The sequence below is a fragment of the Pteropus medius genome, unplaced genomic scaffold (genome assembly GCF_902729225.1).
Source record: "Pteropus medius unplaced genomic scaffold, Ma_sr-lr_union100, whole genome shotgun sequence".
Taxonomy (NCBI): domain Eukaryota; kingdom Metazoa; phylum Chordata; class Mammalia; order Chiroptera; family Pteropodidae; genus Pteropus; species Pteropus medius.
In genome coordinates this window covers 2265524-2291199 of record NW_024352784.1, presented here as the reverse complement: position 1 = coordinate 2291199, position 25676 = coordinate 2265524, and the positions used below count along the sequence as shown (strand labels likewise).

Genomic DNA, 25676 nt, shown 5'->3' with positions numbered 1-25676 from the left:
TTCGATATCATTGATCCTGTCCTCCATTTGGTCGACTCTATTTCCCAAGCTTGCTATTTCATTTCTCAACTCTCACAATGTGTTTTTTACTTCCAGAAGATCTAGTCTGTTTTTTTGAGGGTTTTAATCCTCTTGCTCTATTCACCTAGTTGTTTTTTAATTCCTGAAATTGTTGATATGACTTGTTTGAGAACTCACTGTTGTTTCTCTGCCATCCAGCTTCCCTGCTTTTTGCTTTGATGACTGGGCATTGCTGCCAGCAATCCCAGGCAAAGCTGTTCAGGAAACTTACCTTATCTTCTTCCCTCTCCCTCCTCCTACAGGGAGCTCTGGTGGCTGCAAGAGGTAGCTTCTTCATTTCTTCCAGTCCACTGCCTGACACCCGGGGTTCTGATCTATGGTAGCTCTTATGCGCAGGTCTCACGCTCAGACGTGCTAGTGTGCAGTTTGGGTGTTTTTTGTTGAGTTTTAGATGTTCAGCTTATTGTTGTTTCAAGGGGAGAGATGTGGGGATATCTCTTCACAGCTACTTTAAACTTTATAGATTCTATCACATATGACCTTTAAGGAAGCCTGTCATAACTCAGAATCATTTTTTAAAACAAGAAGTGATAAATGCAATGTATGAAATGACCTCATATCAGTGGCTTTCTTATTTTTTCTCTATGTCCCTTCTCCCCTCCTTCAATATACTTTTTTCGCATGGCTGTCAAAATAATGTTTTGAAATAAATATGTGATCATATTATGTATTGCTTTAAAATCCTCCATTCTTGCTCTTTGCCTTTAGGATAAATTCCAAAAATTCTTCTCAGAGGTACTTAATACTCATCACAACCTGTTCCTTCCCTCCAATGGATTGATCCTCAAATCCACAAGCTGGATACTTTCATTCAGCAAATGTTTATTGAGCTCTCATCATGTGTTAGGCACTGTTCTCTGCACTGGAGATGCAGCAGTGAATAGTGTAGTCTAATCCCTGCCCTCATGGAAATTGCATGGCAGCCATTTGGCTCAAGTGATATGGGTGTGACCAAATTTATGTTCTTGAAGGACCAGTTGCCAACCACAAGTATCCCCATAACCCCCAAGCCTGTCTTAGCTTCCACTAAATGTCTACCACAGGCAGTTGGGTTTTCTTGCAAGCCTCAAATCAGAGGATCATATTCTCCAGTTTCTACCACTTGTTGGGGGCTAAGCAGCTTGGCATCCCCTTGCAAGCTAGAGTCTTTCTTCCTGTGCCCAGATCAATGCATTGATAACAGGGTAAAGGGCAGGCCTTCTTGGTGAATGTACTTCATCTTTGCAGATACTTTTATTGTGGAAACATGATAAAATTATGGTCCAAAAATGTTTATGGTGCAGGATGCACTGCAGGATGTTTTTTTAAAATGGTGGACTAGATTCTCATCTCTAACACATATGATATTTTCAGACAACAAAATCTTGGAGTAAAAAGTATGTTTTTATATCCCAGAACATTATACATATATATATACACATGTGCGCACACACACACACACACACACACACCCCTCATATTTATCAAGCAATTAATATGATTGACTACGCTGTATGTATTAATTTTTAATCTTAACAACAGTCCTCTGGAGCTGGTTCTATTATCCCAGTTTCCAGACTGGGAAACTGAAGCATAGACGGATTACATAATGTACCTTTACAGCTAGTTATGTGGAGGCTGGATGTGAACTTGGGCAGTTGACCTCGAAATTGCATGCTTAGACACTAGGCTAAACATAATTCATATTAACTGTAATGTTTTTATTTAGGCCTTTTCTTACCTAATGTTGAAAGCTTAAACCAGTCATTTTTGAATAAGGTAACCTTGTCAATATAAGATATTCTCAGTCAGTTCAAGATACCTCCCCTGCTCCTTTCTTTTCAAGGCCAATTCTAACTCTAGCCAAGGAATTCATTAATTATACAGACATCTGCTTGATGGTGGAGTTCAGAGTGGCTTCTGACAATTGGCACCGATGCTTGTGGTTTTCCATGAAACATACCTTGTCCATTCTAGTCTTCAGGTTGGTGGTCTCTAACCTGACGCTTTAAAATCCCTATTCTGACCATGAGGCTTCTCCAATCTCCAATCTTTTTCCCCAACGACCACAAATGGGAACTTTTGGTTACTAAGTACTAAACAGAATGATACACTAGGCAAGCAATTAAAATAAAAATGTGTCACAAATGTCAAGAATAACATGTATGCTACAAATTGTGCACAGACATGTATGTACCCTGAGGAATGAATTGAAACTCAATTATTTATAACTCCAAAAGACGAAGAATCCCTCGACCACTCTGGAGATGACTATAACTGCAACATCACCGTTTACATGAAGAACAAAAATTTGAAAATTATCTTTACATATTAATTGCATGCATTGATATTGCCGATTGAAAATAACTTTAATATTAATTAATGTAATTCAATATTTAATGCCAGTGTAAGTATTAAGACAGGCTTGTAGCAAAGATGGTTTAGCTGGGAGAGATTTTTTTTTCTTTTAGTGAAACATCATACATGTGAACACTTGGTGTCAGATGGATTTCGGAGCATCTGAGGAGAAGCAAGAGATAAAATAATCAGGAGAAGTCCTAGGGGAGCAGGACGTAGACCTGGGATAAAGTCATCTGGGAAAAGGGGGAGGTTGGTGAAGACAACTGTGTCCTTGCGGCCCTAATGTAGGTGCATCTCTCAAGGGCTCTAACGCAAGAGAATAAATAGCCCAACTGCCTGGCCCCCAACAAACTGAATTTCATTTCGAACCTCATGTCTGTTCCTGAAGACTCAGCAAAAGCTGGTGAGTGAACTAGACATCTGTGGGTGGGTTGGTTCCAGGATCAAGGTAAGTACGGGGCTGGTGTTATGTCCCCAACAGGCCAGAGGTGTCAGGACTCTTGGAGGCTATTGATACATGTATCTGAAGAATGTCAAAGATAAGAGGCACTAGTATTGTTGGTTAAAGCAGAAGTGGAGGGTGAGGTGTGGAAAGGGAAGTTCAGAGTTTATGGGTAGCTGAGGTTAATGAAGTTTGGTAAATAAAGAGAAATAATCCGATATATGACTAGTGTCTAATAATTAGACTAAGCACGAGAAAACTGAAAAGATATTGACTTGATGGCAGACCCCTCTTGGCAAATATGAGAAGAGCCCTAAGAATGACAAGGATCTGTGCTGGGCTCTGCAAAGCAGGGCTTGAGAAGTGGACCTGGACGTCTTGGGCAGGTGTGAGAACAGAACCACGGAGGAGGAACGATTAGAAGAACTTGTGTGAGACCAAAGTCACTCTACCTTGGTCAGGAGATCAATCAAAATGGCAGATCCTCAGACTTTGAGCTCCTTGGCTTCTTTTCTGGCTTTAATTAATAAAATTTCCTCTGTTGCTCCCTTTCCCAAAACACCTGGTCATTACCAGCTTCCACAATCTTTTCTCCCTCTCCAGCTCTTCATTTGCTGATACGTGTCCTCTGTGGCCTCTTCTTTCTTGCCATTTTTCTCCTTTCAATTCTCAATCGAGTCTGTGGGGGCATGCACGAGCCCTTGCAGTCTTCTGGTGCTATCCCAATAGTTTTCCTGCAGGATGTCGGCGGCCCTCGCCGAGAGAACTTTCTCACAAGCATCCATATGCTGTCAAATTCCCTTTTTTTTTTCCATTATTAGTTTTAGGTATACATTCCATTGGTTAGACCCCATTTTTTTAGATCCCTGGTTTGTTACATGGGGCCTGAAAAATAGTTACTGCTTCTTGAATGACTGAGTGAATGAATAAATGAATGAATGTACACACTGAAATAAATGATAAAATTTCCAAGTGCAGAAAGCTTCCAAATATCATGCACATCTCCTCCCAGAAATAATGCCTTACTTCCAATTTTAGTTATTTCTAAACTCGGTTCCTTAAGGGGTGAGCATAAGCAGTGAGTGCTTCACCTCAGGCATGCATGCCCAGCCAAATTACCACTTAAAGGTCTCCTGACTCTCTTCAGAAGTGAGTGATTGTATGTGGTGAAACCCGAGAGATTTCAAATCACATTTCCATCACTTAGACCTAATGAACAACCATCTACCCTGCTTTATCCATATTCTCTATGCGCAGCCACATGGAACTGAACAGTGTTTCATGAACATGCTATACTTTGATTTGAATACTCACGTTTTCTTTAGTGGCTTCTCTCTTTTTCTGTTCCTCTCCTTACGATAAAGTATCTACCGCAAGGCCAAATTCCAGTTCTTCAAGAGCAAGATACACTTGTTATAGTCTTCCCAGATACATAGAAAGATTATTTTGTATAGACACAATTCTCTTTTTGTAGGAGATATACATACGGTACTGTGTTTTATTTGATTAGCTGGAATTATGCATGTCTTTGAATTAACACTGACACTAGACCTTTTATGTTTCTTATTATTTGTATGTTCAAAGAAGATGGAAATGTGGAATATGACAAAAGCTGCTGGTGCCTTCACAAAAGCTATTCCAGGAAAATCAGCAGTTTCCTCTGTCTCTGTGAATAAGAGGTGATGTCTCTTGTGGTCTCTCCATACATGACTACCTCAAACCGCACTGGTGTTAGCCACACAGTCTTCTACTTGCTGGGCATCCCCGGCTTAGAGGAAAAGCACATGTGGATTTCCATCCCCTTCTTCATTTCCTACGTCATGGCCCTGCTTGGGAACAGCCTGCTCATCTTTATTATCCTCACAAGAAGCAGCCTCCATGAACCCATGTACCTCTTCCTCTGCATGCTGGCCGGAACAGACGTTGTCCTCTCTACGTGCACAGTACCTCAGGCCTTGGCTATCTTCTGGTTCCATGCTGGGGAGATCTCCCTGGATCGCTGCATCACTCAGGTATTCTTCGTCACTTCCACGTTCATGTCCGAGTCAGGAATCCTGCTGGCGATGGCATTTGACCGCTACATTGCCATATGCTACCCACTGAGATACACCACTATTCTTACACACATGCTGATTGGGAAAATTGGTGTGACCATCTTACTGAGAAGTTTTGGTACAGTATTCCCCATGACATTTCTTCTGAAAAGACTGACGTTTTGTAAAAGTAACATTCTACCACACACTGCTTGTGAACACATTGGGTTGGCTAAATATTCCTGTAATGACATACGAGTAAACATCTGGTATGGACTTTTTGTCCTAATATCAACAATTTCTTTAGATGTTTTCTTAATTATTGTTTCATATATGCTTATTCTTCGTGCCGTCTTCCGCATCCCTTCCCAAGATGCTCGCCACAAAGCGCTCAACACATGTGGTTCCCATGTCTGTGTCTTCATTCTCTTTTATGTCCCTGGGATCTTTACGACCCTCGCTCAGCGGTTTGGACGCCACATCTCACCCCATGTCCACATCCTGCTGGCCAATGTCTGCATTGTGGCTCCTCCTATGCTGAATCCCATCATTTATGGGATCAAGACCAAACAGATCAGGGAACAGGTGACTCATGTGTTGTTTCCAAAAGAGATATGACTTCAGGAATGAGAAACAAACTACTGTTTTCTCAACATTTCTGCCAATATATGAGGCGAGATTTAGAAGCTCTCGTAGGTGAGGGACAGCTGAGACCAGACAAATATTTTACTGAGAATGTGTTTTGGAGCAAGTCCACAGGGGAGCTAAAGACATGCTTTTCAGTGTCTCTGATCAATAATAAAAGATCGATTTTTTGTTGTTGTTGTTACCCAGTAGGCTTTCTCACCCAGAGTCTGAAAAATAAACCACCCTATTCTTGAACCCTAGATAGGTATTTGGAAAGAGATGAACATGGGCAATTGCTGGACTATTCTTTCCTGGTTTGTTTGAGTCTTTGCTGTGGTGAAACAGTTCCCATACCTCTCCTCTACATTGGGATGTTGTTCTACATATTATTCCCTCTGTCCTCTCGATCACATAATTTTATTCTTCATAGGCTCAGCTTGATCTGTACACATTTTGTTACTTGTCCACCTAAAGGAAGGAGGGAGAGAGGGAGGAAAGCAGGCAATGGCCTCTGGCATCCACATCCTCCTATAGTCTTTCCTCTGCCTCTCCCTTTCTTCTACTTCTTCCTCTTCCTGGTTTTCTTCTTCTTTCTCCTCATTACGGTAAAACACCTCAAAAGAGTTGTCTATACATTCAGGATTTAATACCTTTTTCCTAGTTTTCTTGATCTAACTCTAGTCAGACTTTTTTCCTATGCTATTGAACTGAATGTCACAGCAATTTCCATACTGCTGAATCCGACTGTCAATACTGAGTTTACATTCTACATGACACATCAGCAACATGTGATACAGTCAAGAATTTTCTGATTTTTGAAACTCCTCACACATCCTATCTTAGACAGTATATTAGAAACAAAATCTGTATAAATCACCATTTTTTCAACATAGAAATATTCATTCTTAATATCATTTTACAGAACACTGATATTTATTTTCTACTGTGTATATGTGTACAAGTAATAAAAAATTTTAATTGAACTATATTATACCTACTCTTTTAAAGTACAGCTTTCTCACTTAGCAAAGTAATGTTGACCTAATCCCATGCCCAAACTATACACCTCTGGAGGCATTTGATCACCTCTCTATGTATTTCTACAAGATTATGCCATATGTAATTTAGTTAGGCATACTGTTTTATTTCCTTTGTGTTCTCAGAATTGTTTCCAAATTGAACAAGAATTACATTATTTTAACGTAAAATTTTGCTTCTGCTTAATTTAGCACTTGATTATGGTCATTACTTCAAAAATATCTGTTTTTTTCTCAACAGAAATACAAAATAACCAAAAGCATTTTAGTGACTACTTAATCATACCCATTAACAAAATATTTTGTAATTACAAAATGAATTTGTCATTTAAGCATATTTTCAGATAATATGAGCTGTATAGGTATTTTATGCCTTACTTTTGAAAAACAATGTTATATAACAAGCATTTTTTTTTGGCATTGAGAACATTACACAAATATTAAGTTAAAGAACTGTATAATATACTCTCATGTGGTACACTATATTTTAGTAAACTAGTCATTTCTTGTTAAATATTTACATCCAGGTAACTGGAAAGTATAAATAAAATTGTTAAAAGCATTAATACACATTTCCTATATTTTATATGTTTGTGGTATACTATAGGAAAGATTCTTGAAAAATTTTACTGCATTTCATGTAACTGGTCTTGGCTACAAGGAATATATGATTTTTGTGTGCAAAAGGTTCTTAAAGTACACTGCTTACAATATCTGGAATATTTTGTGTTTTCCAAAAAGTGAATGCAATCCAACAACATAATATTGTATACAGAAAGCTCTAAGAATTCCACCAAAAAACCCTGTTTGAACTGATCAATGAATTCAGCAAAATTGCAGGCTACCAAATTATTATACAGAAATCTTCTGTTTCTATAAAGTAATCATGAACTATGAGAAAGAGATATTATGTAAACAATTTCATTTACGATTGCATCGAGAAATAAAATACCTATACTTTTAACGAAGCAGGAGAAAGACCTGTATACTAAACCTTAAGACACTGATGAAAGAAATTGAGGAATACACAAATAAATGGAAAGATATAACATGCTCATGGATTGAAAAAACTAATATTGCTCAAATGTCCATACTTTCCAAAAGTATCTACAGATTCAATGCAATTCCTATTAAATTCCAATGGCTTTTCCCACAAAAATAGAAAAAATAATCCTGAAATTTGTATGAAACCACGAAAGACCCTGAAGCCAAAGCAGTTTTGAGAAAGAAGAATAATGCATAGTTCAAGGCATTAGTCTCCCTGATTTCCAACTATATTACAAAGCTATAGTAATCAAAACAATATGGTCCTAGCATAAAAACAGACACACAGACCAATGGAACAGAATAGAAAATCCATGAATGTATGGTCAATTAATTAACAACAAAGAGCAAAGAATATGCAACAGGGAACGCACAATCTGTTCAATAAGTGGTGTTGGGAAAACTACAGCCAGCCACATGGAAAAGATTCAAAGTAGACCACTATCTTACAACATACACAAATATCAACTCAGAATGGATTAAAGACTTGAACGTTAAGACCTGAAACCATAAAACTTATGTGGTAAGATCCTTGATATAGGTTCTGGCAATGATTTTTTGACTCTGACTCCAAAAGCAAAGGTAGGAAAAGCAAAAATAAACAAGCGGGACTACATCAAACTAAAAAGCTTCTGCACAGCAAAGGAAATAATCAAAAACAAAACAAAACAAAACAAAACAAAAAAAGAGAAAAGGCAACTTACTGAATAGAAGAAAATATTTGCAAATCATGTATCCGATAAGGGGTTAATATTCAAAATATATGAAAAACTCATACAACTCAATAGCAACCCCCTTCACTGCAAACAATCCCATTAAAAACGGGTAGAGGATGTGAATAAACATTCTTCTAAAGAAGATATACAGACTATCAACAGGTACATGAAAAAGTGCTAGACACCACTAATCATTAGGGAAATGTCAATCAAAACCACAATAAGATATCACCTCACCCCTGTTAGAATGGGTATTATAAAAAACCCAAGAAATAACTAGTGGTGAGGATGTGGAAAAAAGGGAACCCTTGTGCATTGTAGGTAGGAATTGGCAGAGCCACTGTGGAAAACAGTATGGAGGTTTTTAAGAAAATTAAAAATAAAACTGCCACAGGATCCTGTAATTCCACTTCTGGGTCTGAAAAGGATGAAAACTCTAATTTGAATAGACATATGTACCCGTGTTCATTGCAGCATTATTTACAATAGACGAGCTATGGAAATAAGCTATGGATAAATGGATAAAAGTATATATATATATAATTCATACACATAAATTACAAATTATAAATAAATTATACATTATATATTAAAATGAATTATGTATAATATCATATTTATTAATATTATTAATCCATAAAAAGAACTAAATTTTGTCAATTTTGACAACATAGGTGGACTGTGAGAGAACATTATGTTAAATAAAATAAGTGAGACAGACCATATGGTCTCACATATATGTGGAATCTACAAAAAGAAAGAAAAACACCAAAGAAAGAGCTCATGGATATAGAGAACTGATTGGTGGTTGCCACAGGTGGGGGGGTGGATGACATGGGTGAAAGGTGTCAAAAGGTACAAACATCTAGTTATGAAATAAATAAGTCATGTGGTATAATTACAGCAAGGGGACTATTGTTAATAATACCACGTTGCATATTTGAAAGTTGTGAAGAGAGTAAATCTTAAAACTCCTCATCACAAGAAAAATTTATAACTATAAGTGGTGTTGGAAGTTGACTAGGCTTATTGCAGTTATCATTTTAAAATATGTACAAATATAGAATCATTATGTTGTATATCTGAAACTAATATAAGGAAAAGGTAAAAAAATGAGACAACTTACCTCTGTGGTGTTCCTCTCCAAGTCTCATAACCTCATATAATAATGAAAAGAACATCAGACAAATCCCAATTCAGGGACATCCCACAACATATTTGACCAATACTGATCAAAACTGTCAAGAACCTCAACAACAAGGAAATTCTGAGAAATGGTCATAGCCAAGAGCATCCTACAGAGAGAAAGGACTACTAAATGCAATGTGGTTTCCTGAATGGGGTCCTGGAATAGAAGGACATCTGGTAAAATATCTAAGGGATCTGAATACAGCAGGAATGATAGTTAATATCATGCATCAATATTGGTTGATTAATTATAGCAATGTTTCAGACTAAGGTGTAATGTTAACAATAGGGGAAACAAGGTTGGTGGCACTGTGTACTATGCAATTTTTCTTTAAATATAAAACAGTTTTTAGAACAGTTTTCAAAAATAATTTTTATTGATTTTCAATTAATATATTTTGATTAATACTGGAATTAATAATCCTCATAAAATTCATAACAGAAGTACCATAGGATGCAGTGAGCCCCACTTCTTGGTATATTTGCAAAAGTATTGAAACCAGGATCTCTAGGAAATATTTGCCCATATTCCCTTAAATGAATTTCTTAGGATATTGAATAATCCAATCATTTCTTATTAGTGCTTCTATTTTCAATTGAGATACTTTAATGAGGCAAGTTGACCTAATATCATATGATAGAGTTTAATAATGTTCTGTTGAAGCACTCTCATGCCCCTAATTTGAAGCAAACCAGCAGTAACAATTCTCATATTCATAGAGTAAGAGGTTTAACTTCATAGTCACTATAATGTAAACTTCTGTGAGGAGACAGATCTCAAGTACTGGGATTTAACCATATTCTACGAATTTCTGTCAATAAATATTGAGCTGTTTATTTATGTTTTCTTTTTTATTTGGAAATGAACAAAATTCATTGAAATTGGTTTTGAAGAGGACGAGTGGATGGGTGGATAGTTGAGGGTTTTCCAAAGAGAACCGTGTGGAGGAGCCAGCCCCCGGACCGGTGGGAGCGGGTGCCAGGCCACAGACCGCATCTCAGGCCCAAATTCTTCTGCTTCTAGCGCACCATGTCCGGGTTCCGACCCTTCCACATGCTCTTGCGCAACTGGATGGGGCGCGAGCCCACATAGTTCCCGTTTTTCTGACGCACGGTATGTATATAGTCGCCAGATCCTCAAAACTAAGGAGCAATAGCCCTTGGTCTTGACCATGCACTTGTCGTGGATCACTTTAGCCCTCAGGGAAGCTTCTGAAGGTGTGTGCCTAGATGTCCTGAAATGTTTTCAGGACTGCGCAGGGTGTGCCCGTTACACAGAAGGTTAGGCACTGTCAGTAGCTTCGCAGCTTCATTACTCAGAGAAACCATAGAGCTAACTTAAATTCAAAACCCTCCTCACTGGGTGGCACCTTTTCTGTTGAGTTTGGATTATTATTATTTTTTTCAGTTGTCTTCATCACTTAGTTCTCATGATTAGATTAGGTTCTCTGGTGAGGGTTCATTATCATAATCCAATCAATCCAGAAGTCCTGGAAGTCTCCTCTCACTCGGGGAAGGAGAGTCAATATAAGCCCAGATCCTGTTCTTTGATACTTAGCTGGTTGGAATTGCTGTAGCTGGGTGGTCATCCCTTTGGCTTCAGAGTCCCGGCAGCCACTGACGCCCACTTGTGTCACTAAGTTTCGGGTGGCCGTCATCATGCCCTCATTCCCGCTCAGGCTGGCTGTGGTGTGTATGAGTAACATGAACAGGAGCATGGAAGCCCACAGCATCCTCAGGAAGAAAGGGTTCAGTGTCCGGTCTTTCGGAGCTGGATCTTGCGTGAAGCTCCCAGGCCCGACACCCACTCTTCCCGTGGTTTATGATTTCTCGACGACATATAAACAGATGTACAACGACCTTCTCAGGAAAGACAGAGACTACTATAGCAGGAATGGACTCTTGCACATCTTGGGAAGAAACGAGAGAATCAAGCCTCGGCCAGAGAGATTTCAAGAGTGCAGCGATCGCTTTGATGTCATCTTTACGTGCGAGGAGAGCGTCTATGACAGAGTGGTGGCAGATCTGTGTGCCAGAGAACAAGAGACCTTGCAGCCCGTGCACGTGGTCAACGTGGACGTGAAAGACACCCTGAGGGGCGCCGCCCTTGGAGCTGTCATCATCTGTGAGCTCTGCCAGGGTCTGCAGGACGTGGAAGACTTGGAAGGCGACCTGGACAAGCTGCTCCTGGCAGTGGAGAAGAAAACAGGAAAGAGCTTTCTTCACACTGTCTGCTTCTACTGAAGAACTTGGCTGGTTCGGGCCCCTTGCTCGGTGAGAATTCGTATGTGGAGCTTTTGAGTAGTCCCGATTTCTGTGAGAAGCATCCACTCACTGCTGTTTTTACACTATTTAGCTGTGCCATGGGAAGAGGTCCGAACAAGAAAAGCATCTGGTGGGAAATGAGGAGAAGGATCACCACAGTCATCAAAACACTGCAAGTGTCGGGGATATTGGTCTAGGTACTTTGCAGGGAAGAAGTAATTCAGTGCTTACATTGGTCTGTAAGGAAGTTAGCACCATGGACTCATCTTCCAGTGAGCAAATCAAAGTTCATAATGGAATGTGCTGGATAAGTGATTTAAGGATTTTCAGCAGAAAAAATGACATTATCTAGTGTGTCCCTTTAAAACAAATTCTTTTTGTTCATTTTGTATGGTATATTAATTAGAAAGATTTTTTTAATTAGAAAGTCTTACGTTGTATTTTGAACTTATAAAAGTTTTTACTTTTAGATGTATCCCTTTTGATAATGACAGATTTTGTAGAAACCCAGATTAGATAATGGGCTCTATGTCATTCCTCAAATCAAGGACTTATCTGTTCAGTTAATAGCTTACCAAACGAAATGAAATGAAATGAAATGAAATAAAATGAAATAAAAAATACAATGACACAAGTGTATTCTTTTTTTATTCTGATGTGGGATGGATTTATATTCTAAACTTGATTTCTTATTGTTCAAACCTTATGAATTACATGGAGAATAGCATTCTTTCATACAGAGAATTTCATTACAAATCTCATTGCATTCATTATTTCCAACATGGGATCCTCTGAGAATCATTCCAAGGATGTTTCCTGTTGGAAACATGATAACAAAATTAGCACTGACACCAAAGCATGTGTGATTTACAGGATAAAAATAGAGTGGGGGTAGTTGGATATAGGTGAATTAATTTACATGCCATCTATTAAATAAGATTTCAGTTCAAACAATACTCTTTCTCCATGGATTGTAGGCGGGACGGAGCAAGTATGGATCTGCAGGGGCCAAGTAGTACAGCATTTTCTGAGAAGACTGGAGCTTGGAGAAGGGTGATGGCTGTGGAAAGGTGGCGTAGAGGACAGATCAGGGGGAGATGCTGGAGTTGAAATGACTGGACTTGTGAGGAGGAGAGAATGAGGAATTTAGAATCATTTTCAGAGTTCTGCTTTTCACTATATGTGGCCCATGATGGAGTTTGTGATGAGTGATTTGTTGAAGGACATTTATGGTGTAAAGGATATTACAGAGGTCATCTTATTATTATTTTTTTCCCCCGAGTCTTCTTTCTGAAGTGTGTAGGGGAACATTTGTTTCCTTGACTTTCCTAGCTTTCAGAAACCAGGCATTCCTTGGTTCATGTCCTCTGTCTTCCATCTTAAAAGTCAGCCATGCCCGGTTGAGTCATTCTCACTTCATCTTTATTTCCAGTTCTGTTTCCCTTTTCCACATTTAAGAACCCTTGTAATTACATTGGGCCCATCCAGATAATTCAGGTTGATGTCACTAATTTATGGTCACTGGATTAGGAAATGAATTCTTCACAATATCTGAGTGTGTTGCTTCTGGAAATAAAACGGAGTGAAACATTTAGAGGTCCCTAGGCATGTAAACATAGATGCTTTTTCATTGGCATAAATTTTTAGGACCTCCTTTGATTTCATTAATCATACAATAAAGTGGTAAATTAAAATGAGAAGTATAGGGCATCACTTTTAAAAGCAATTTCCTTTTGGCCATTTTAAGTGGTATATTAATTAGAAAGTGTCCTTTTCCTAATGAAAAAGGAATATATTAAATTTTTACTTGTAGATAACTTTGCTTAGTGATTACATATACTTTTCTAATGCGGACTTCAAGACCTGGGTAAGAAAATGAATTTTATGTTATTGCTAAGGATTTGGGATTGAAACTAAGAAGAAGGAATCCTCAATGAAAAAAAAAGACATAATTTAATTTTGATAATAACTATGATTTTATATTTGGAGGCTGATCTTCAAACTCTTAAGCCACAATAGTTTAAGCTTTATCAATTAATCTGAATGAATAATTCTTTTCACAATAGTTCTTGTAAAATGGTTATTAGTTTATCCAATTAGATTACTTGGTTGTCAGTGGTTGTCCATATGGCACAATATGAATATCCCCTTTGTTATTTTTTCCGTAGGTATCAAAGTTCCCACTTTGGCATTCCTTCATTGACAGTGCCTTAGCGCTCCTTCTGGAGCCATGTCCATGCACAGAGATTCAGAACTATAGGCATTAACACCCTACTGGGGAACTTCAGCCAGAGAATAAATTATTTTTTAAGTCAAGGTGACATTGAGACATAATTTTTATGGTTTCTCAAGGTCTAGTTTTGCAGATTGAACTTCTAGACACCTCTGCCACCTTGGTCAGCTCGATAACACATCTCTGTATTGGCTGTCCATCTGCTCTTTTACCTTTCTGACCCCTCTCCTGATCCTTGAGATTCTAACTGCAAGAAAACAGGGACTTCCATGAATATCCCAATGCCCTACTTAAGGTGCTCCTAACTCGATCTGAATGTGCCAAATGACACTACATTTACTGTGCTGCCAGGCTGTGCTCAGCATTGTATGGGGGAGGTGTATCCCTTCTTCCATATGCTGTATATCTATAGTCCCATATCATCAAGGTTAACGTTCCAAAATCTTACCAAGTCTACCCAAAAGTCATCTTCTGCCTTCATTTCTCCTTGTTTCCTCGGAATTGGTCTGGGGATCAGATGACCGTTAGCCCTTTTCTTCTCTCTGTGTTTTAAGCTCCAGGAGCTCACACTTAAACTATGAAGACCTCTTTTCTCTTGGGCTTATCAGCTCTTGAAAAATATACACCAATATTGGGAGAAATTAGGGGGAGCACTGACTACTAAATCTAGCATATGTATTCAGATTCTGAATCCCAATTTTGGCTCTTGTGCCTATCCTTTGAGCTGTACACTTTAACAATAAAGCTTATATATATTTACTTTGTGTGTTCACCTCCCATAGTTAGATTTCTTTCTGTCACCACATATTTGACCCCTTTTACCCCGTCTAACTCCCCTCAACCCCCACTCCCTACCCTCTGGTAACCACTAGTCTATAGTTCATGTCCATGAGTCTCTGTTTGTATTGTTCATTTGTTGCTTTTAGGTTTATATCCCCCATATACGTGATATCATGTGATTTTCAACTTTTTCTGTCTGGCTTATTTTGCTTAGCATGATTATTTCGAGGTCCATCTATGTTGTCGCAAATGGCAATATTTCATCTCTTCTTATGGCTGAGTAACATTACATTGTATATATGTACCACAGCTTCTTTAGCCAGTCATCTATCATAGGACACTTCAGTTGCATCTATGTCCTGGCCACTGTGAATAATGCTGCTATGAACATCGGTGTGCAAATATCTTTTTGAATATGGGTTTTCAAGTCTTTGGAGTAAATACCCAGTAGAGGAATTGCTGGATCATATGGTAGATCAATTCTTAGTTTTTTGAGGCACCTCCATACTGTTTTCCATAGTGGCTGTACCAATTTGCAGTCCCACCAACAGTGCATGAGGGTTACTTTTTCTCTGCATCCTCTCCAACGTTTGTTATTACTTGTCCTGTTGATTATAGCTATCCTAACAGGTGTGAGATGGTATCTCATTGTGGTTTTGATTTGCATTTCCCTAATAGCTAGCGATGTTGAGTATCTTTTCATATATTTGTTGGCCATTTGTATGTCCTCTAGGGAGAAGTGTCTATTCAGGTCCTCTGCCCATTTTTTGATTGGATCATTTGTTTTTTTGTTGTTTTGAGTCATATGAGTTCTTTGTATATTTTGGATATTAGGCCCTTAACGGAGGTGTTGCTTGCAAATATATTTTCCCATTCATATGGTTGTCTCTTTACCTTGTTTATGGTTTCTTTAGCTGAGCAGAAGCTTTTTAGTTTGATGTAGTCCCATTCATTTATTTTAGCTTTTACTTCCCTTGCCTTTGAGGTCGAATTCATAAAATCCTCTTTAAGTCCAGGGTCCTTGAGTTTAGTTCTGATATTTTCTTCTATGCATTTTATTGTTTGAGGTCTTATATTCAGGTCCTTAATCCATTTTGAGTTAATTTTGGTGTGTGGTGATAGACAACAATCTAGTTTCATTCTTTTGCAGGTGGCTTTCCAGTTTTCTCAGCATCATTTATTGAAGAAATTTTCCTTTCTCCACTATAAGTTTTTGGCTTTTTTGTCGAAAATTATTTGCCCATATAAATATGGGCTCTCGATTCTGTTCCACTGGTCTGTATGTCTGTTTTGTTGCCAATACCATGCCGTTTTGATTACTGTCACTTTGTAGTATAATCTGAAGTTGGGCAGAGTGATGCCTCCAGCCTCGTTGTTTTTTCTCAGGATGGCTTTGGCAATTGGGGGTCCTTCTGTGCTTCCATACAAATCTGATGATTTTTTTTTGTTTTATTTCTTTAAAAAATGTTAATGGGATTTTGACAGGGATTGCATTAAATCTGTATATTGCTTTAGGTAATATGGTCATTTTAACTATGTTGATTCTTCCAATCCAAGAACACGAAATATCTTTCCATTTCTTTGTATCTTACTCGATTTCTTTTAATAGAGTCTAATAGTTTTCATTATATAGGTCCTACACATGTTTTCTTAGATTTATTCATAGATATTTTATTCTTTTTGTTGCAGTTGCAAAAGGAATTATTTTTTCCACTTCTTTTTTGACACTTCATTATTAGAGTATAGGAATGCTATGGATTTTTGAATGTTGACTTCGTGTCCAGAGGCATTACTGTATTTGTTTATTGTTTCTAGTAGTGTTCTTGTGGAGTCTTTAGTGTTTTCTATATAGAGAATCATGTCATCCGCAAATAGACAGTTTGACTTCTTCGTTTCCTATTTGGATGCCTTTTATATCTTCCTCTTGTCTGATTGCACTCACTAGGACCTCCAATGTTATATTGAATAAGAATGGCGATAGTGGACAGCCTTGCCTTGTTCCTGATCTTAGAGGGAAAGTTTTTAGTTTTTCTCCATTAAGTATAATGTTGGCTGAAGGTATGTCATAAATGGCCTTTATTATGTTATAGTACTTTCCTTCTATACTGATTTTGTTAAGTGTTTTGATCATAAATGGGTGCTGTATCTTGTCAAAGGCTTTTTCTGCATCTATTGATATGAGCAAATGGTTCTTATTGTTTATGTGGTGTATCACTTTAATCAATTTGTGTATGTTGAACCATCCCTGTGCCTCTGAGATGAAGCCCACTTGATTGTGATGTATAATCTTTTTAATATGTTGCTGTATTCGGTTCGCTAGTATCTTATTTCGGATTTTTGCATCTGTGTTCATAAGAGGTATTGGTGTGTAGTTTTCTTTTTTTGAGTTACCTTTACCAGGTTTTGGCATCAGGTTAATATTGGCCTCATAAAACGAGTTGGGAAGTATTGCTTCCTCTCTGATTTTTTGGACGAGTTTGAGGAGAATAGGTATTAAATCTTCTTTGAATGTTTGTTAGAATTCTCTGTTAAAGCTATCTGATCCTGGTCTTTTACTTTTTGGTAGGTTTTTAACGATTGTTTCAATTTCCATACTGCTGATCGGTCTATTTAGATTTTCCAGTTCTTCTTGGTTTGGTCTAGGAAGATTTTTTTCGAAGTACAATATTTTTCGAAGTACTGGTCCATTTCTTCTAGGTTATTAAATTTGGTGATATATACTTTTTAATAGTATTCTTGTATGAACCTTTGTATTTCTGTGATGTCAGTCATAAATTCCCCTTTTTCATCCCTGATTTTGTTTATTTGTGTCTTTTCTCTTTTTTCTTTGGTGAGTCTAGCCAGGGGTTTGTCAATTTTATTAACCTTCTCAAAGAACCAGCTCTTTGTTTCATTTATTTTTTCTATTTTTTTTGTTTGTTTTCAATTTCATTTATTTCTGCTCTAATTTTGATTATTTCTTTCTATCTGCTGACTTTAGGCTTCATTTGTTCTTCCTTTTCTAGTTTTTTAAGATGAAGTGTTAGGTTGTTTATTTGGGCTCATTCTTGTTTTTGGAGATAAGCCTGTAATGATATGAACTTTTCTCTTATGTCTGCTTTTGTCATGTCCCAAAAGTTTTGATTTGTTGTACTATCATTATCATTTGTTTCTATGTATCTCTTGATCTCTCTTTTTATTTCTTCTCTGACCCCGTTATTCTTCAGTAGCATGTTGTTTAATCTCCATGTATTTGTGGTTCTTCCTGATTTCTTTTTGCATGTGATCTCCAGTTTCAAAGCATTATGATCAGAGAATAAGGTTGGTATGATTTCAACCCTCTTATATTTGTTGGGGCTATCTCTGTGTCCCAATATGTGGTCAGTACTTGAGAATGTTCCGCGTGTAAGAGAAGAATGTATAAGTAGCTGTTTTGGGATGGAAGGCTCTGTAAATGTCAATTATGTTCAGTTGGTCTAATGTGTCATTTAAGAATTTTATTTTCGTATTGATTTTCTGTTTAGATGTACTGTCCATATCTGACAGTGGGGTATTTAGGTCCCCTACTACGATAGTGTTTTGGTCTGTTTCTCCCTTTAGTTCTGTTAGTAATTGCTTTATATATTTCGGGGTTCCCTGATTGGGAGTATAGATATTAATATGTGTTATGTTTTCTTGGTGAATAATTCCCTTTATCATTCTGAAGTGTCCCTCAGTATCTTTCTTTACCCTTTTTATTTTGAAGTCTATTTTGTCTGATATTAGTACTGCTACTCCTGCTTTTTCTGAATGCCATTTTCTTGGAATATCATTTTCCACCCTTTCACTTTGAGTCCATATTTGTCTTTGGAGCTGAGATATGTCTCCTGGAGGCAGCATATGGTTAGGTTTTGTTTTTTTGATCCATTCTGCAACTCTGTGCCTTTTTATTGATTAGTTCAGCCCATTTACATTTAGGGTGATTATTGAAATATGAGGTCTTCCTAAGGCCATTTTATCTTTGCTTTCTGGTAGGTCGATGTTTCCATTGTTTCATTGTCGTTGTGTTCCTGTTTTCTTTATTTTGGTTGGCTTTCGTGGGTTTTGCCTCTGGTTATTCTTGTTTTATGTTATACACTTCAGCTCTGAATCTTTGGCGTCTGGTTACCATTATGAATATGAGAAGGATAGTTATATATATATATACAGTCGTTGATTTTCTTTTGTGTGTAACTTATCTCCATTCCCGTTTGTGAATTTGGATCTTTGAATTATCCCCTTTTTAGGCAGTGTTGTCTCAATTTGTCCCTATGTATGCTGAACGTTCATTACTCTCTTGCTATAGTAATTCTCTTCTTATTGTTTAAGCTTATAAATGCCCTGTTCTTAATAAGGTTGTACTTCTCTGCTTCTATTTGCCTGAAAGTCACCTTACTCCTAATTATGTATTTTTTTTTGTGCTTTTGTTTTAGGTGAGCTGACCCCTTTCAGTATTTCTTGTACTTCAGGCCTCATAGTGGAGAATTCTCTCAATATTTGTATGTCTGGAAAGGTGTCTATTTCTCCTTCATATTTAGGAGAGCTTAGCTGGATACATTATTCTAGGGTGATAGTTCCTTTCACTTAATAGTTTAAATATTTGTTTCCATTCCTTTCTGGCTTGTAATGTTTGCGCTGAGAAGTCAGAGGATAATCTAATGGGTTTTCCTTTATAAGTTATCGTTTTCTTCTCCCTGGCTGCCCTGATTTTTGATAATTTTAATAAAATGTGAAGGCCTTTTTGGCTTGAGATAATTGGGTGTTCTGTTGACTCCTTGAATTCCAAACTCCAGCTCATTCTTTAGATTTGGGAAATTCTCGTCAACTATCTGTCTGAAAATGCTTTCTAGTACTTGCTCCTTTTCCTCGCCTTTGATAATGCTCATTATTCTTATGTTTCCTTTCCTGATGGTATCAGCTAGTTTTTGAATTTCTCTTTCATTAGTTTTCATTCTTCGGTTTCTCTCTTTTACCTTAGCATTTATTTCTAGATTTCTGTCTTCGATATCATTGATCCTGTCCTCCATTTGGTCGACTCTATTTCCCAAGCTTGCTATTTCATTTCTCAACTCTCACAATGTGTTTTTTACTTCCAGAAGATCTAGTCTGTTTTTTTGAGGGTTTTAATCCTCTTGCTCTATTCACCTAGTTGTTTTTTAATTCCTGAAATTGTTGATATGACTTGTTTGAGAACTCACTGTTGTTTCTCTGCCATCCAGCTTCCCTGCTTTTTGCTTTGATGACTGGGCATTGCTGCCAGCAATCCCAGGCAAAGCTGTTCAGGAAACTTACCTTATCTTCTTCCCTCTCCCTCCTCCTACAGGGAGCTCTGGTGGCTGCAAGAGGTAGCTTCTTTATTTCTTCTAGTCCACTGCCTGACACCCGGGGTTCTGATCTATGGTAGCTCTTATGCGCAGGTCTCACGCTCAGACGTGCTAGTGTGCAGTTTGGGTGTTTTTTGTTGAGTTTTAGATGTTCAGCTTATTGTTGTTTCAAGGGGAGAGATCTGGGGATATCTCTTCACAGCTACTTTAAACTTTATAGATTCTATCACATATGACCTTTAAGGAAGCCTGTCATAACTCAGAATCATTTTTTAAAACAAGAAGTGATAAATGCAATGTATGAAATGACCTCATATCAGTGACTTTCTTATTTTTTCTCTATGTCCCTTCTCCCCTCCTTCAATATACTTTTTTCGCATGGCTGTCAAAATAATGTTTTGAAATAAATATGTGATCATATTATGTATTGCTTTAAAATCCTCCATTCCTGCTCTTTGCCTTTAGGATAAATTCCAAAAATTCTTCTCAGAGGTACTTAATACTCATCACAACCTGTTCCTTCCCTCCAATGGATTGATCCTCAAATCCACAAGCTGCATACTTTCATTCAGCAAATGTTTATTGAGCTCTCATCATGTGTTAGGCACTGTTCTCTGCACTGGAGATGCAGCAGTGAATAGTGTAGTCTAATCCCTGCCCTCATGGAAATTGCATGGCAGCCATTTGGCTCAAGTGATATGGGTGTGACCAAATTTATGTTCTTGAAGGACCAGTTGCCAACCACAAGTATCCCCATAACCCCCAAGCCTGTCTTAGCTTCCACTAAATGTCTACCACAGGCAGTTGGGTTTTCTTGCAAGCCTCAAATCAGAGGATCATATTCTCCAGTTTCTACCACTTGTTGGGGGCTAAGCAGCTTGGCATCCCCTTGCAAGCTAGAGTCTTTCTACCTGTGCCCAGATCAATGCATTGATAACAGGGTAAAGGGCAGGCCTTCTTGGTGAATGTACTTCATCTTTGCAGATACTTTTATTGTGGAAACATGATAAAATTATGGTCCAAAAATGTTTATGGTGCAGGATGCACTGCAGGATGTTTTTTTAAAATGGTGGACTAGATTCTCATCTCTAACACATATGATATTTTCAGACAACAAAATCTTGGAGTAAAAAGTATGTTTTTATATCCCAGAACATTATACATATATATATACACATGTGCGCACACACACACACACACACACACACCCCTCATATTTATCAAGCAATTAATATGATTGACTACGCTGTATGTATTAATTTTTAATCTTAACAACAGTCCTCTGGAGCTGGTTCTATTATCCCAGTTTCCAGACTGGGAAACTGAAGCATAGACGGATTACATAATGTACCTTTACAGCTAGTTATGTGGAGGCTGGATGTGAACTTGGGCAGTTGACCTCGAAATTGCATGCTTAGACACTAGGCTAAACATAATTCATATTAACTGTAATGTTTTTATTTAGGCCTTTTCTTACCTAATGTTGAAAGCTTAAACCAGTCATTTTTGAATAAGGTAACCTTGTCAATATAAGATTTTCTCAGTCAGTTCAAGATACCTCCCCTGCTCCTTTCTTTTCAAGGCCAATTCTAACTCTAGCCAAGGAATTCATTAATTATACAGACATCTGCTTGATGGTGGAGTTCAGAGTGGCTTCTGACAATTGGCACCGATGCTTGTGGTTTTCCATGAAACATACCTTGTCCATTCTAGTCTTCAGGTTGGTGGTCTCTAACCTGACGCTTTAAAATCCCTATTCTGACCATGAGGCTTCTCCAATCTCCAATCTTTTTCCCCAACGACCACAAATGGGAACTTTTGGTTACTAAGTACTAAACAGAATGATACACTAGGCAAGCAATTAAAATAAAAATGTGTCACAAATGTCAAGAATAACATGTATGCTACAAATTGTGCACACACATGTATGTACCCTGAGGAATGAATGGAAACTCAATTATTTATAACTCCAAAAGACGAAGAATCCCTCGACCACTCTGGAGATGACTATAACTGCAACATCACCGTTTACATGAAGAACAAAAATTTGAAAATTATCTTTACATATTAATTGCATGCATTGATATTGCCGATTGAAAATAACTTTAATATTAATTAATGTAATTCAATATTTAATGCCAGTGTAAGTATTAAGACAGGCTTGTAGCAAAGATGGTTTAGCTGGGAGAGATTTTTTTTTCTTTTAGTGAAACATCATACATGTGAACACTTGGTGTCAGATGGATTTCAGAGCATCTGAGGAGAAGCAAGAGATAAAATAATCAGGAGAAGTCCTAGGGGAGCAGGACGTAGACCTGGGATAAAGTCATCTGGGAAAAGGGGGAGGTTGGTGAAGACAACTGTGTCCTTGCGGCCCTAATGTAGGTGCATCTCTCAAGGGCTCTAACGCAAGAGAATAAATAGCCCAACTGCCTGGCCCCCAACAAACTGAATTTCATTTCGAACCTCATGTCTGTTCCTGAAGACTCAGCAAAAGCTGGTGAGTGAACTAGACATCTGTGGGTGGGGTGGTTCCACGATCAAGGTAAGTACGGGGCTGGTGTTATGTCCCCAACAGGCCAGAGGTGTCAGGACTCTTGGAGGCTATTGATACATGTATCTGAAGAATGTCAAAGATAAGAGGCACTAGTATTGTTGGTTAAAGCAGAAGTGGAGGGTGAGGTGTGAAAAGGGAAGTTCAGAGTTTATGGGTAGCTGAGGTTAATGAAGTTTGGTAAATAAAGAGAAATAATCCGATATATGACTAGTGTCTAATAATTAGACTAAGCACGAGAAAACTGAAAAGATATTGACTTGATGGCAGACCCCTCTTGGCAAATATGAGAAGAGCCCTAAGAATGACAAGGATCTGTGCTGGGCTCTGCAAAGCAGGGCTTGAGAAGTGGACCTGGACGTCTTGGGCAGGTGTGAGAACAGAACCACGGAGGAGGAACGATTAGAAGAACTTGTGTGAGACCAAAGTCACTCTACCTTGGTCAGGAGATCAATCAAAATGGCAAGTCCTCAGACTTTGAGCTCCTTGGCTTCTTTTCTGGCTTTAATTAATAAAATTTCCTCTGTTGCTCCCTTTCCCAAAACACCTGGTCATTACCAGCTTCCACAATCTTTTCTCCCTCTCCAGCTCTTCATTTGCTGATACGTGTCCTCTGTGGCCTCTTCTTTCTTGCCATTTTTCTCCTTTCAATTCTCAATCGAGTCTGTGGGGGCATGCACGAGCTCTTGCAGTCTTCTGGTGCTATCCCAATAGTTTTCCTGCAGGATGTCGGCGGCCCTCGCCGAGAGAACTTTCTCACAATCATCCATATGCTGTCAAATTCCCTTTTTTTTTTTTTCCATTATTAGTTTTAGGTATACATTCCATTGGTTAGACCCCATTTTTTTAGATCCCTGGTTTGTTACATGGGGCCTGAAAAATAGTTACTGCTTCTTGAATGACTGAGTGAATGAATAAATGAATGAATGTACACACTGAAATAAATGATAAAATTTCCAAGTGCAGAAAGCTTCCAAATATCATGCACATCTCCTCCCAGAAATAATGCCTTACTTCCAATTTTAGTTATTTCTAAACTCGGTTCCTTAAGGGGTGAGCATAAGCAGTGAGTGCTTCACCTCAGGCATGCATGCCCAGCCAAATTACCACTTAAAGGTCTCCTGACTCTCTTCAGAAGTGAGTGATTGTATGTGGTGAAACCCGAGAGATTTCAAATCACATTTCCATCACTTAGACCTAATGAACAACCATCTACCCTGCTTTATCCATATTCTCTATGCGCAGCCACATGGAACTGAACAGTGTTTCATGAACATGCTATACTTTGATTTGAATACTCACGTTTTCTTTAGTGGCTTCTCTCTTTTTCTGTTCCTCTCCTTACGATAAAGTATCTACCGCAAGGCCAAATTCCAGTTCTTCAAGAGCAAGATACACTTGTTATAGTCTTCCCAGATACATAGAAAGATTATTTTGTATAGACACAATTCTCTTTTTGTAGGAGATATACATACGCTACTGTGTTTTATTTGATTAGCTGGAATTATGCATGTCTTTGAATTAACACTGACACTAGACCTTTTATGTTTCTTATTATTTGTATGTTCAAAGAAGATGGAAATGTGGAATATGACAAAAGCTGCTGGTGCCTTCCTTCACAAAAGCTATTCCAGGAAAATCAGCAGTTTCCTCTGTCTCTGTGAATAAGAGGTGATGTCTCTTGTGGTCTCCCCATACATGACTATCTTAAACTGCACTGGTGTTAGCCACACAGTCTTCTACTTGCTGGGCATCCCCGGCTTAGAGGAAAAGCACATGTGGATTTCCATCCCCTTCTTCATTTCCTACGTCATGGCCCTGCTTGGGAACAGCCTGCTCATCTTTATTATCCTCACAAGAAGCAGCCTCCATGAACCCATGTACCTCTTCCTCTGCATGCTGGCCGGAACAGACGTTGTCCTCTCTACGTGCACAGTACCTCAGGCCTTGGCTATCTTCTGGTTCCATGCTGGGAAGATCTCCCTGGATCGCTGCATCACTCAGGTATTCTTCGTCACTTCCACGTTCATGTCCGACTCAGGAATCCTGCTGGCGATGGCGTTTGACCGCTACATTGCCATATGCTACCCACTGAGATACACCACTATTCTTACACACATGCTGATTGGGAAAATTGGTGTGACCATCTTACTGAGAAGTTTTGGTACAGTATTCCCCATGACATTTCTTCTGAAAAGACTGACGTTTTGTAAAAGTAACATTCTACCACACACTCTTTGCGAACACATTGGGTTGGCTAAATATTCCTGTAATGACATACGAGTAAACATCTGGTATGGACTTTTTGTCCTAATATCAACAATTTCTTTAGATGTTTTCTTAATTATTGTTTCATATATGCTTATTCTTCGTGCCGTCTTCCGCATCCCTTCCCAAGATGCTCGCCACAAAGCGCTCAACACATGTGGTTCCCATGTCTGTGTCTTCATTCTCTTTTATGTCCCTGGGATCTTTACGACCCTCGCTCAGCGGTTTGGACGCCACATCTCACCCCATGTCCACATCCTGCTGGCCAATGTCTGCATTGTGGCTCCTCCTATGCTGAATCCCATCATTTATGGGATCAAGACCAAACAGATCAGGGAACAGGTGACTCATGTGTTGTTTCCAAAAGAGATATGACTTCAGGAATGAGAAACAAACTACTGTTTTCTCAACATTTCTGCCAATATATGAGGCGAGATTTAGAAGCACTTGTAAGTGAGGGACAGCTGAGACCAGACAAATATTTTACTGAGAATATGTTTTGGAGCAAGTCCACAGGGGAGCTAAAGACATGCTTTTCAGTGTCTCTGATCAATAATAAAAGATCGATTTTTTGTTGTTGTTACCCAGTAGGCTTTCTCATCCAGAGTCTGAAAAATAAACCACCCTATTCTTGAACCCTAGATAGGTATTTGGAAAGAGATGAACATGGGCAATTGCTGGACTATTCTTTCCTGGTTTGTTTGAGTCTTTGCTGTGGTGAAACAGTTCCCATACCTCTCCTCTACA

At 38.3% G+C, this 25676-nt stretch overlaps 3 protein-coding genes across 3 annotated transcripts; all 3 read left to right on the top strand.

Annotated features, from left to right (window-relative positions):
* Nucleotides 1-4569: 4569 nt before the first annotated feature.
* LOC120590182 (olfactory receptor 52B4-like) lies at nt 4570-6216 on the top strand. Its single transcript, XM_039847811.1, has one exon. The coding sequence runs from the start codon at nt 4570-4572 to the stop codon at nt 5512-5514; it is 945 nt and encodes a 314-aa protein (XP_039703745.1). The 3' UTR covers nt 5515-6216.
* Nucleotides 6217-11167: 4951 nt separating this feature from the next.
* LOC120590197 (RNA polymerase II subunit A C-terminal domain phosphatase SSU72-like) lies at nt 11168-11752 on the top strand. Its single transcript, XM_039847824.1, has one exon. The coding sequence runs from the start codon at nt 11168-11170 to the stop codon at nt 11750-11752; it is 585 nt and encodes a 194-aa protein (XP_039703758.1).
* Nucleotides 11753-24234: 12482 nt separating this feature from the next.
* On the top strand, nt 24235-25322 carry LOC120590181 (olfactory receptor 52B4-like). Its single transcript, XM_039847810.1, has one exon. It carries the CDS (start codon nt 24336-24338, stop codon nt 25302-25304), a length of 969 nt encoding a protein of 322 aa, XP_039703744.1. The 5' UTR covers nt 24235-24335; the 3' UTR covers nt 25305-25322.
* The last annotated feature ends 354 nt before the right edge of the window (nt 25323-25676 follow it).

What these genes read in the sequence shown, in the direction of transcription:
- LOC120590182 (XM_039847811.1), top strand. Translation starts at nt 4,570, where the DNA reads ATGACTACCTCAAACCGCACTGGTGTTAGCCACACAGTCTTCTACTTG.
- LOC120590197 (XM_039847824.1), top strand. Translation starts at nt 11,168, where the DNA reads ATGCCCTCATTCCCGCTCAGGCTGGCTGTGGTGTGTATGAGTAACATG.
- LOC120590181 (XM_039847810.1), top strand. Translation starts at nt 24,336, where the DNA reads ATGTCTCTTGTGGTCTCCCCATACATGACTATCTTAAACTGCACTGGT.